We start from the raw sequence: 13853 nt of genomic DNA, 5'->3' as shown, positions 1-13853 counted from the left end.
GCTATTTAAAGTGGATCTTTTTTGGGTTTTGTACAGTCTTGTTTTCTCATTAAAGTGGTCACATGAATTTGGTACTCACATAAGTGATGAACTATTAGCTTCAAGGCAGACATGGTTTAAAATGGTAGTACTCACAGCTTTTTCATAAACATGAAAAATAACTGATTTATAATGGAGTACAGAAAATAGAAACTTTGTTGTCATAAAGAAATTCTGTTCAAAACTGACAAACTGACTTTGTCCTAATACATTCTTACTGAAGTATTCCAAGGCTGGACTTGGCTTACTCCAAAGGTGAAAAGTTTGTTTATTATAACTAGTTTTCTCCTGCTGAATGATTGAAACGCATTACATTATGGAAACATGCAATAAGCATGCTAAGGAAACTGCGAATGAGCCACCCATGTCTAAAATGTTATGGCCAGCAACTTTGTTTTCTACTTCGCAGCAGTTCTCCTTTGAATATTACTTTAGATTTTAAGATTTCTGGATGGATGACATCTCCTTAGATATGTGTACGTGACACATGATGAACTACTTGTTCAGATCCTGTAAGGTTCTCCAGCTTGGCTGGCGTGTTAGATAAAGTCAGTCCTACTGAACACAGTATGTTTTGTGATCTCCTTCACCGAGGTAATCTCTTCACTGTACTTTTGCATATCAAGATGTGCTTGTTGAAATAATTCCTAATAATTCTGCCCTTTTCAACATAGCAAAAGAGAACAACTTGAAAACAGAGCCCACCTCAATTTCTTGATATGAACTGTTGATCATAGCAATCAGCATGTTGAGCAGAACTACCACCATTGTTACATTGTATATGCCATAAAGAACGTAACCAATGTTCTCTATGAACTTATGATCATATTTGAGGACAACAGAAGTTACTTCAGACAAGCCAAATATTGACCAAAATAAGGTCTTGAAACTTTCTTCCACTCTGTAGGGGAAAAAAAAAAGAAAGGCATTATTACTAACTACACAAATAAATAAGTTGTGCTAACAGTAAGCAACAATCTATCTCAAGTGATTTGTCTGTGAACCAGGTTTGTAGAGCACTGATCAATACAACAAACATGCAAGAGAATATTTTTCACAGTATGTTCCATCTCTCCATAGTGCTCCATCTATACATCATAGAGAATATAGTTGGAACAATACATGCAAAACAACAGTCCAGGAGTTAGAAAAGTATAATATTTCCGGGTTTTGAGATGAAGGATATCCTCGTCTCATTATTTTCCAGTCTAACTCTGCAGGGGGCAGACCTTCCCTGTCCTAATAAACCTAAAAATGGGGCTAATGGGAAGGAAACTGCTGCACTCCTTCCAAGAGCTTCTAAATAACCCTTCCGTTAGGTCAGCTGTCTTTTGTATTCAGCTTTCTCAGGTTCCGAGATACCCGATTTCTCACCGACTTCAACTGTCTTCAGTTTTAATGCTAGGAGACAGGATACAATATCTCACAGACTTAGTGAAAAACTCAAAATTTCATATTGGCTTTTTACTTAAACATAACATCATACTTACGTTGTAAAGGCTGGGTTTAGTTTAGCTCCAAGGTAGTAGGAATACAGTATGAACATTCCAATCATAAATGCAAGAAATACCATAATAAAAAGGACCATAAACTTGAAGATGTCCTTAACGGTCCTTCCAAGGGAAATCTGCAAGGGCCCAAAACTCTCATTTGCAGGCAGGATGTATGCAATCCGAGAAAAGCTAAGAACGACAGCAATTGCATAGAGGCCTTCGGATATTATCTGAGGATCAGATGGGAGCCATTTATCTCTAGCTGGAAGATATGAAATACGGGGGTAAATATAAGGAGTTACGCATTTATCACTATGTTTAAAAATTAGTCTTGATAGGATTTTTCCATGAACATGTCTGAATTTAGTTGATACAAATACTTGAAGTATGAAGTAGCAGGTGCTACTCTATTCCTATTTCCTTTAAGTCACAAATAATGAATATAACTTACATTACCTTTTGCTAGAAGAAAAACTGTAGTTGAAGAAACATGACATTTTCTTCTACAGTTTGCATTTTAACCTGAACTATATAACAATAAATAAATCCTCACTGCCTTTCTTAACTCAACTGTATTATTTGCTATCTTAATAATCATTATGCTAAAGCCAGAAATCTATTCATATTTTGTGTTTTATTGATGGGAAGTTCACAGTGTTGGTTGATAAGCAATTTAATTTGTTAATCACACTAAGCTTTTGCCATTGTTACAAGTTCAGGATATAACCTGGTTCCCACTGAAATCATGAAGAATTTTGCCGTTTACCTCAATGGAAGTAGGATCATGGCTTTCACACACAATATGCACAGAAACAACTGAGTTTATATATAAACTCAGAAATTGTTTATTACGTGAATTAATGCACCATCTTTGCAAAATAACACTGAATTAAAATGTGTTTCATCTCAAAATACCATGTGTTTCTAATTGTACACATTTAGATTGATTATATAGCAATTAACATAAATAACAAAACCAAGTCTGCTATTATAATATATTGAAGTTCATAAAGCATATGCTAAAATACACTGTCAGCAGCAAATACAGCCTTTGTTGGTGCAAACAGAGATTCATCACACCTTTAATTACAATTTCTGCACTGCAATAACTATTTAGTACTTTTATTCTATTTGAGTAACATTTATGGAGCCAGCATCCCTCCTTCAGTAGGAAATGCTGATAGATCTTTACAAATATGAGTACAACTGAACGAACCAAAAAAAATTTCACATCAAAATTTTATCTGTTGTGCACTAAGCCAAGAATAAAATATAGCTTGCAAATGTTTAAAATCCAGAGGGTCAAATTTAGCTCTAAGATAAACAGCTACAATAAAATTACGGACAGCTATGTTTGAACTGATTTTGTCCTCATGTCTATTGTTTGGTTTTAATATATTGGCAAACTTATTTGTCAAATTACCGTCATAACAACCATTCTTTAAATAGCATGGAAATAAAAATATTGAGGGAGAAGTGGTTAGACAATGCTATGAACACAAACACATGCAAATACTCATTTTAGGGCTTTGAAATGCTAGTGTATCCTACCAGTTTTTCTATGTTCAGATCTGTGTTGCAGAAAAGTTAAACTCACCGTAAGTAAAATATTCTATTTCTGGAGGAAGTGTGACCTCAGAGAGGTCATTCTCCTCAATGTAGTTGTCCACATATTGTTGTGCTTTTGTGGCCTGCAGGAATGCCAGAAGCCTTGCTGTGAAAGCGGCAATGAAAATGGACAGCATCCCAAAATCCAAAACATTCCATAACTGCAAGATATATTCCCTGGGTCCTTCCAACCACAGCTCTTTGCATTCTGACCACATCATACCTGCAACAAGAAATCAAAAAAAACCCAAACAAATATAGCCATGTTGGCCAAACTCTTCATTTAAACACTCTGCATTTTCCCATTTCATGAAACCAGGTGGCCCTAGTGGAACAAAAATTCACTTATTTGCAGTGTCACAGAGTCATCATACACCTTGAGGAAGGCTCTCTTGGTTTCAGCAGGGCTGATCAAATGGGAAGGTATTAATTGACATGTGGAGATAAAGCTCAGACACTCAGACATCTCCACATAGGGTAGCGTAGAGCCACAACTTTGCAGTGAAAGTATTATGGCCTAACAGTGTAACTTCTAAAGAAGGAAAAATGTTAAGTGTGGAAGAACTCCCTCCTCTACTTTCCTTAACATTTACATTCATAAAACACTTCTGAATCAGAAGGGTTTGTTTTTACAGAGAAGCACAACTACTCAACTATACAGATGACCAAATATAAATGGCACAATTACACTACTCGTTCTCCACTCTACAGAATAAGACGCTTTTCAGCATAGGAAATGGAATTTGGCTATGCGTAATTCAGTTTTCTTACTCAAGCTTCTACTCAGAAATTCATTTATGTGGAATTAGTCCAGATCACGGCCTCGTCATAAGCTAGAGACGTAGTTGTTGGGAATCAAGACATCTTCAAAAATTTTTCTTAGGGGAAAAAGAAGCCCAAACCAACAAAACCACAAACCCACAACTTTTTTTCCTGTTTCCCATATACTGACGAGTATATGCTGGGACTACCAAAAGGCAGCACACAAGGGATAAGCATCTCCCTACCCTAACACAGTTTAAGATAAAGCAGTGTTTAGACCAGGAGATTCAGGTGATTGAAAAGGCACCTTCACATAGCAGACACAGTAACGCTTCCTTTCTCTTCTGCGGCCTGTACAAGCTGAGAATGCTACATTATCATGTGGCTAACTGACATTTTGCTGCGTAAAGCACCTGACTTTGATGAAATGCTAGAAGATAGCTTTTTTTGCCACACGGAGTTTCAAATAGCTGATCAGGTTTTGTGAAAAAGAGCACCTGAATAATGAGAACTGACTCATTAGCCCCTTGACACTGGTAGAAACTGTGATTTCCCCAAATGCTCTGATGTTGTCACCAGTTCCAATGCACTGTTATCTGCCCTAAGGGTTTTACTTTAACCGCGCAGCAGTTGGAGCAAAGGTTTGGGATCTGGGCATCTCTCCTTTCTTTTAGAATTTATATCTGCAGGAAAACAGTTGACAAAAAGATGAAGGGACAATATACCTACCAAGTACCCATACCATGATCAGCATTTCTGTCCAGGTGAACTGGGTAGTCTTCACCCTAAAGATCTGCTTAGGGTAATCAGTAACAGTGACATTCGGTAGCGTTGTTATACCTTCAAATCTGTCTGAAGCATTGAACACCAGCAGGCCTAGGAAAATAATGAAGGATGCTGCATGTGCCACAAATTTCATAAATGGGCTTCGAAGAATTCTTCCAAGCTGCAAAGGCAGAATGAAAGCAATCACTCAGTTTTCTCAAAGAAACAAACTCTTTCAATCAGGCATTCCAGAAGCATAAATGGGCACTCAGAACTCCCGACAGTCTGAAACCTAGTTTTTTTAAAGGATACTTTTCCAAGTGCACTGAACTGTGATACTTCTCCATTTCAGACAAAAGTCTCCCAAAGGCAGTCTTATGGAATTTCTTGTCCTGTTAGTGAGTGTTTATGTTATTCCATAAACTCTAGATGGCAATGTTTGAGGGGAAACACTCTAAAGAATTACAAATGTTCAATGGCTGTGACCAGACTTTAATCTAATGCCTGCAGATACCAATGGGGGTCTGGAAGCAAGCCCATGGAAAAATAAAATAAAATATGCTTTCCTTACAAACAAGAACCTACTATTAGCTTGCCTGTGACAATAGCTCTAGGAAAAATTACAGACTCATCTTCTCATCTCTGGCTACTGCATTCCATCCACAGAATATATGTTGAGAGCAAAAAGTCCTAAATAAATAACCTGTGTCTACTAAACATAATGACTACTCCATCACAATGGAGTGAGAAGGACAAGATCAGAAATATTACTGATTTCAAATAAATTCAGTGTATTTCATTCACATGTGCACCTGGTAAAGGACAAAACAGCAAGTGCAGAGGCAGTCTGCACCAGAAGAGAGAACTGGCTGCCTCCAGAAGACCACACTGGAAAGAGCAATGGGTCTGTGGCTGCTACTCACTGTAGGAAAAAGAAGAGCCTGTGATCCCATCAGTACGAGCCTTATGCTGCAAGCCAGCATCAGAAGTGCCAAGCTATAAGCCTTCTCCTCTGAGGACAAACTGACAGCATCCTTTATTCAGGCAGTGAAGGTCTCATGTGGCCAGTGCTGCTGCTACTCCCCACCGCGTAATCAAGAAATGCAGGTACCAGGGAAGTGGCCCCACAAGCAGCCATTTGTTCATTGGCTCAAGCACAGAGACGGAACTGAGATTCCCTAACCACACTCTTTGGAGACCTCCTGGGGGGAACGCACATGTAGGTTTACTTGTCCTTCCCAGCCTACTTCCCTTTGGAAGGAGTAATACCTTCGGAATACACCCCATTTCTGCGGCCTGAGCAGAACAATGCTTGTCCCAGCTCCACACAAGGTGTAACAAGGTAGATGCTAGAGAGACTTCTTCATCTTATCTGTGCACACCTCTTAAGGCATTTCCTTCGGTACAATAAAAAAATATACCGCTCCACACATAATGCCTGACCTTTATTAATGTTAATATACAGTTCTAATGCGATAAACTATCACATACGTCACCCATATTATGCAATATTCCAAAATCCCCTGTGAAGACCTCCGTTATCAGCAGTATCATATAAGAAAAAAAAAAAAAAGTTCAGCAGATGGGGAACTGGAAGTAGCTTTCTTATTTCAAGGAATGGTTTTGCCCGAAACTGCAGTCAGCCACCATGAACTAAGTGGACCAGCACACACTAAGTAGCATTTACTACATGTGCAAACAATCTCAGGTTCCCTTCCTGCTCCTGACCTTTAGAAAGCATTTTGAAATTACAGTATCAAATAACTGATCTGAATGTACAGTGCTTTTATTTGACATGAGCACTAGCAAAAATGTCAGGTGTTTCTGGTACTGGGAATTACAGCTCAAGGACAAATGTCACTTTTCCATATTAGACACCAGCTAAAAGTATATTAATATGTTTCTATGATATGGAGCTGCGAGTAAGGAGTATCTTTACTACAGATATGCATGGAAACTGACATTTCAGAAAATAATGACAGTAACAATTATACTATTTTCATAAAGGTTTAACTTTAAAGTAAATAAATATTTAACCCAGAGAAAACACCAGGTTCCCTTGAAATATGCAGGAGACGAGCAAAATCTTACCCTTTTTGAGGTGAACTACAAGAGCAAAATATAAATGAATGACACTCACATTTTTTTGCCGTACACTTCTTAAGGAAATAAAATTGAAAGACCACATTCAGCACAGAAGTAAATTACTTAAAATTTTTTAAAAAAGTTAATGTCACAGAGAAATCTTCCTTTTTCTGATTTACCAATGATCTATCAATATGCTTCATTTGCAGACAATTCACATGCTACAGACTATTAGGATTTCAAAGAACCCCTGTTATTTTCATTGTGAGATCATCAAGAAAGATGGAAGCATGAAATTGTATTATATGAATTATATTTTCATATAATTTTGAAGAAGTAAGAGTTTTCACAGTTACTCTCTTTTACAAATATACCCTGCCACATGGCTGGAATACTGCATTTAATTTAATTTCTGCTCTATGGTTCACTTGGTAAACAGATCTCGTAGGGCAGGTACAACAAATATTTTACTGAAGTTCTGCATCTGTGAAGTCAACAAATGTCCTGCTAATGGTTTATACGGGAACAGCATCAGATCTTAAGATGCCATCAGAGGAGACCTAATATAGAATCTGAGTGGTCACTTTCAAAAAATTACTAATAAAAAGTTACTAATAAAAATAAAATTACGTAGCAGAGATTGTGAAGTGAGCAAGATCTATGGAAATGCAAAAAAGAAAAAAAAAAGAAAAAAGCTCTCAGAGAAGTTGTTTGGTTTTGTTTTTGTTTTTTTTTTTTCTTTCGTTAAACTTCACAACAATTTATTTTCATGCTTCATCAGTACGGTCCCCTCATTACAGTGCAAATAAAACAAATAGTATCTCTTGGATCAAGAGTAGAAATTACTAAAATTATCATTAATTAGTTAAAATTTGGAAGCAGCAGAATTAGAGGTACAATATTGCGTTTTGAATGCCAGAAATAGAAAAACAGCTCCCAGAATAGTACAAGATACGTAATTTATAAAATTCAGTACCCTGCTACATGGTGCAATCCAATAACCAATGGCTAGAAATGGAAGGCCCAATGCCACAACCAGCACAACCAGACACTTGATAGCTATGGTCTGCTCCCGTAATCCTGAGAGATTTTCATACCAGATAGTCAGTAGCTGTTGCTGACAGTTTGGATGGGCCACAAACTAAAGAAAAAGAAAGAAAGAAAAAGAAATATTATATAAAGAGTTATATAACTGCTACATACATGATCACAATCACCTTAAATATCTGTGTTAATTTAGACCTTAAGAACCATGTTTTTTCTTCTTTCCTTTAAAATAATGGTTAATAAATAAAGAAGAAACTGCTGAGACGACTTAAAGCAGCACTTTGGGGATGAGGTTGCACATGTGGACAGCCATCACTGACAGAAACCTTTTATGCATTATTCGAACAGCTTCACATGCCCAACTGGACCCAGTCAGAGTTGAACCTCAGTCCTAACTTCCAACAATTTCTCAGCAAATCACACTGATTGAAGGTACATGCAGAATTCCTGCAGAAACTGAAAATTCTGGTCTGATCATAATCCACCGCTAGCCTCTCCCATTCCTGCACATGCTCTTCACAGACCTCCTCAAACATCATTGCCATTTGATTTGGTTCTTTGACAAAGATTCCAAATACCTCCTTAACCATCTATATGTCTTCAGTCTAAAACTTACTGAGGCAACAAATAAATGAAACGAGTACAGCACAGAATTTTAAACCTCACCAGAACGCACAGAGATGAATATTAAAGGGGTTTCTTCTCTCTTACTACCATCGATGGTGCTATCAATAGAGCTATCACCTCTACTTAGATGTAACTTGGGATTTGAAAAATAATCAGAAGCCACTTACTACATTTTTATGTTTTGTGAAAAATAAAATTTAGCATTCAGTAATATAAGGAAATTCCATTTTGTGAAGCAGATGAAAACATGAGCTTATGATTTTGATGATGCTCTAAGGACTCTATAATAGACTGTATTTTGCTATGCAGTTTTGTATTTTCTCTAAGTTCATGCCTTTGATACCATCTCAGCTGAAAAATATTAAATCTTCAAATTTGACAGTTTTCAAAAATAACTTTTCCTTTTTCACCATTTTAAGATTCTAAAGGACCTGAATGTACAGATTGTTATCACTATAGAGTCTTATGCTATTTGTGTTTTAATGAGTTGTTAACAGCTTAACAACACACTGCAGAAGGCTCAAATAAGATCTGAGGGGTATACTTTGACTAAAAATATAAAAATTTCAGTGATTTCTGAGCAAGAGAATTTTATTTTTAATTAATTATTTTATAAGGTGTTCCTTTTATCTTTGCTGATTAGTTTACATTATTATTTATCGATATTAAGTATTTGCTTATTTATTTCTATAGCACAAGGGCTTAAAGGTATCAAACATAATAGAAGAAACTGCAAGAGTAGATGCGTACAAATATCTGAATAAATATAGTCTCTGATAAATGACCAAAAGTTGGCATTTTCAAACTTGAGTACTTAATTTTGTAAGATAATATTCAGGAATTTAAGCAATAATGTCATGATTGTGAGTAGTCTAAGCATACACAGCTACCATCGAATTTCAATACATTGAGTGTCGGGCCATTTTTGGAATGTTCAACCCTACATTCAAATTTTGATATTTACTTTTCTTGTTCTCAGACATGGACACCTGAAAGATGATTTTTGAATACACTTACCTTTTTTTGACCTAACTTGATGCCCAGTGAAGTCAATGGTAAAATTTCAACTGACCATAACTAATTAGAGTCAAGACATCATCAAGGACTTTTGTAACCAAGTGCTTTAAAACAAGGGGAAGGAAGCCAGAAAGACATCAAGACAAAGAAATAGGGCATCAAGTGAATTTATCAGGATCTAGTTATGAAAAGACAATCAGAAAAACAGTCTTAGGATTAACATTCAACTTCTCCTCAGACAGCTATCACAACACAGACTTGCTCTCCCGAGACTTTTTTCTAAGTTTCATTGGTCTTTTGCTTCCACAAATTCTTCCCTAAGCATCCCAAAATTGAAACAGAGCAGAGATTGAAACATTAAGATACTAAACTGGCACATATTAAGGATATAGTACCCACTAAAAAAACCCAAAAACCAGTCAACTTCCATCTTTCTCCTATGCAGCAAATACAAGCAAATGTTACTTTCCTGGTTTCAGTAAAATTTCAGTACATTCACAGGGAAAGGGAATGATTCCCAAATTAATTATGGAACGATAAAACAAGATGCTGCCAACAACTGCATTGGTTTAGATATACTTTAAGTTTTACTTTACTAAAAATCAACTCTTGGTTGAGTTTGCTGAAGGGTGAGCATGTATTGCTCTGTTTTTAAAGCACTGTTGTACTTATTTAGGATGAAGCATTGGGGACAGAGGAGATGGTGCAGCCACTCCATCAGGATCATGTTGTGTAACCAGGAGGAGTGTGTAGTCCATGTTGGGTGCTGCTACTGAAGAAACATAAGGGATGCGAGGGAAGGAGTATTCTACAGCTCCCTACGTTCTTTGCCATTATATTTACATTTCTGGTTAAGTCCATTTCTGAAGTGTTATTGTACTCATCTTTATCCCTATTACTATTATACCATGTCCTGTGATACTGCCACATCACAAAAGCATGTGCGACATCAGTTAAGCACGAGGGTAAACAGCCGAGTTATCACAGCACTTTCAAGAAATCTGGTAATTTATTTGTCGCATTGGTCAACAATAACTATTAAATCAGAGTAAAGATGCTAGGTAGTTGGACAAAAAGGATTTGAAAATAATTCTGATAACTCTGATAATCCATGTTGGATTAAGAGTGAGATTTGATCAGAGTTGCTTGTACTTAAAAAAAAATTACTGTAATCCTTGGATATCCATTTTATTATCCTTTGTACTCAGTTGAGATCATAATGTACTATATACACTGTTGTTTGCCAGGTCTTGCCTGCAAAACTCCATTTATATTCCAAATCTCATTAAAAAGTGCATACAGTAGTACAATAGGGCAGACTTCTTTAAAAAAAATCAAATTAAATAATTGGCAATGAAAACAGGGAACCTTAAGTCTCAAAAGAAGGAATCTGAAGATGTTGCATGAACATTAAAAAGGGAAGCAATCTTCATATTTTAATCTACTTTGCTCCAAAATGAAACTCCCAAATTATTTTGGTGGATGGTTCATTATGAACACATATTAACACAATTTGTACCTATAGTGGAATGGCCAACAGAAATACATAAAAAGATTTTAAAGTCTCTAAAAAATTAATGTCAACCTGAACTATGTTTATCTTCTTTATATTAGGCTGTCACCTTTGAAGCTTATGCACCATAAGAACTGCCAGCCTGGTCCATTTGAAAAAAAAGAGACTGTTTTTTGTGTGTTTTTGTGTTCTGACATATGGCCCCGGTCTCTTCTTTTGCTAAGATAAATTTCATTCTCAGGATACTCAGGATATCAAGGGATAAATCCCATAGCAGATTAACTGTGGCCAAAGACAGGAAAATAAAAAATTATTTCAAATTACAAAGGCATTTTTAAAAAGCAGGCTTAAAACTGTAGGAAAGAGGAGAGAAAAGAAACACCCACATCATTCCTCCAATTACCAGAGGGAATGGGAAGAAACAGCAAAGGAGCTTGCCTAGGGCAATGAACCAGCCCACAGGGCCTCCTGCATCTCATCCAGAGCTCTGTGCTGGTTTATTCCTCCTGGCCTATCAACATTTTGATCTGATGCTAAGCGGAGATCTGCCTGTGCTATAACTTTCCCCAGAAAAGGGAGGAGTTAGTGAGTAAGATGCCAATGGTTACAGCAAGTTCTTCTCTGGCAGTAAGTCTAAGGGCTCTCAAGATCTTCGCAACTTATGTAACTTTGGCAACTGCACTATCTGTACCACTTCCAAGCCCTCAGAGCAACTCGTGTCACTTCTCCCATCTATAAAAGCTCTGAAATTCATCCTTCTCTCCAGCTCTGCTGAAATACTTGAATTTATGATTTTATAGGTTTTACTTCCAGCAACTGCAACCTCTTCTGTTTCCCCCTACCCCATTTGTCTCCCCCCCAGCTCCATCAGTAGATGGACAGTAGATTCAAATCATATTTCACCTACCAATCACATCACCCTACAAGCTTGTTCCTTCTGCATTTCTCTTCTCTCATCCTACTTTCCATGCAGTTTCTTACTTTTCATTACATGTTGATCATATTATCACATTTATATAATATTTTAGGATCCAGTTCAAACCCCAGTGGGCAAAGACGCATGAGGACAATAGCTGGTCACTAAAAAAATAAATAATCCTAATTTTAATTTAGCTGCTTTTCTGGGCATAATTGACTGTAACACTCCAGATGCATTCAGTTTCATGACCATACACCAAGCCATCAGTATGTAAATATTTTTCTGCATGACTAAGAGTGATTATAATGTTATTTTTTCCCAACATCCTGATGAGTGAGTTTAGACCTAGCAGGAACAGATCCTGGCATGCTCTGATACACAAACACACAACATAAAGAGAATTTTTAAAACTTCTTTCTTATTTGAAACATCACTGTTTGAAAATTAAATCCTGTGATTTTAGTCAAACTCTTATTGATTTCACTTGGAAATTCCACTCTGATTTTTATCTCAGCAAGAACTGGAGAACTTGGCCTGGTGTCAGCAACTTCTCTGAAATTTTATTGGCAATCTGAAGACAGAGTTAAGGTACAATACTAAAAGCATGACTGCAGCAGCAATTCAGCATATGGAGCAAGACTACTTGTTCTAACTAGTTTTTCTTGGTTTTTTAATTCCCTTAATCTGTCACCATTGGGGCTGCAGTTTCAGTCTGAACCTTAGCCTCAAAAATCATACTGCGTTTACAAAATGGGCTAGTCTTTAATGCAGTGCCCAGGGTACTGAGTGCAAGAGTTTCATTACTAATAGAATTAAAAACTCCATTTCCCTAGCAGTGAACTTCTGAGCACATTTGCTCACTTGTCATATGCTTTTTCCTGTCTCTCCTTCCTCTGAAAAGGCCATACGGCTTATTAACCATTTCATAGACCTGCAGTTCTGTTTGGCTGTGCTATTTGCAACAGTGAACTGACCTTAATGTAGCTGACCCAGAAGCCCAGCTAGAAATACTGAACGTGAAGAAACATAAGCCACATCCTTATCTGCTTCCTACAGCTATAGGGTTGAAAGCATTTCATGTGGATGTCTGAATCTGTTCTACAGTCAGAATATCTCTATAATCTGCCACAGTTGTAACGGAGCCAGTCCCAGCATCAAACCACCATTGTGGCAGAGACATTTCCTGGCTCAACCCTTGTCATGCCCTCTGGAACGGCCATTTACATGGAACAGCACATGTATGAATATGATAACAACTCTGCACCATCTATTTATTTCCTTCCACCAAGTTCATTAGTCTTGTAGGTTCTGAAGTGTATTTGTCATGAATTGGAGCCAAAACCTTGAGTTTATCTGCAACTAATTAATTTCTTGCAAGTGAAGAGAACAAAGTTTGCTACGTGGAATTGTCTTTTTTTTTTTTTCCTCCCCACTATGCAGATTATGCAGATTTTTGTTATTCTTAACAGACCTGTGTGGCCCTTTGCTCAGCAATGAATTTCATCAGTGACAACATCCTCTTGGAAGAAAACCACAGTCTTCAGCAAGAAAGCTGAGACAAGAATCTCAGCAAAGGTTTGGTACACATTAAAATGCAACAGCATAAAGAATTCATGTGTTATTTAGATATGGCAACATGCTTACACACTTTGATTCTTTCCCTGTTCCATACCTTTTAATTAATTTAATACTTGTATATCTTTGCCTTGAATTTTGGTAATTAATTTGCATTTATGTACTATAGATCAATTCTTTATTGGAAACAATGATTTGCTGTTTTGGATCTGCATTTGCAGTTTTTGTTAACCATCTTTTGGGGACATAATAAACACCAACATCTCCCAGTTGTCCTGGCAGGCTGCTTACAATTCATTTTATATGGCAGATTGGCTCAACAGGTGGCCACAGAATACAGTGTTATTTATGCTGAAAGACACAATGACTTCTTGTAGAGATGATGAGACTATAATGGCTGTTA

General features: G+C 36.9%; 1 protein-coding gene across 1 annotated transcript in view; it reads right to left on the bottom strand.

Moving 5' to 3' along the window:
- Positions 1–13853, bottom strand: part of TRPC3 (transient receptor potential cation channel subfamily C member 3) — a 41324-nt gene that overhangs the window by 7505 nt on the left and 19966 nt on the right. The window contains exons 4-8 of the mRNA XM_074589136.1: positions 7729–7893; positions 4632–4848; positions 3130–3363; positions 1530–1794; positions 745–940 (exon numbers count right to left, since the gene is read on the bottom strand). Coding sequence (XP_074445237.1) covers positions 745–940; positions 1530–1794; positions 3130–3363; positions 4632–4848; positions 7729–7893 — 1077 coding nt within the window. The remainder of the gene's footprint in view (positions 1–744; positions 941–1529; positions 1795–3129; positions 3364–4631; positions 4849–7728; positions 7894–13853) is intronic.

The sequence above is a fragment of the Larus michahellis genome, chromosome 5 (assembly GCF_964199755.1).
Source record: "Larus michahellis chromosome 5, bLarMic1.1, whole genome shotgun sequence".
In the NCBI taxonomy this organism is placed as follows: Eukaryota; Metazoa; Chordata; class Aves; order Charadriiformes; family Laridae; genus Larus; species Larus michahellis.
Note: the sequence above shows the minus strand (reverse complement) of the source record. Positions and strands in the feature narration are given on the sequence as shown.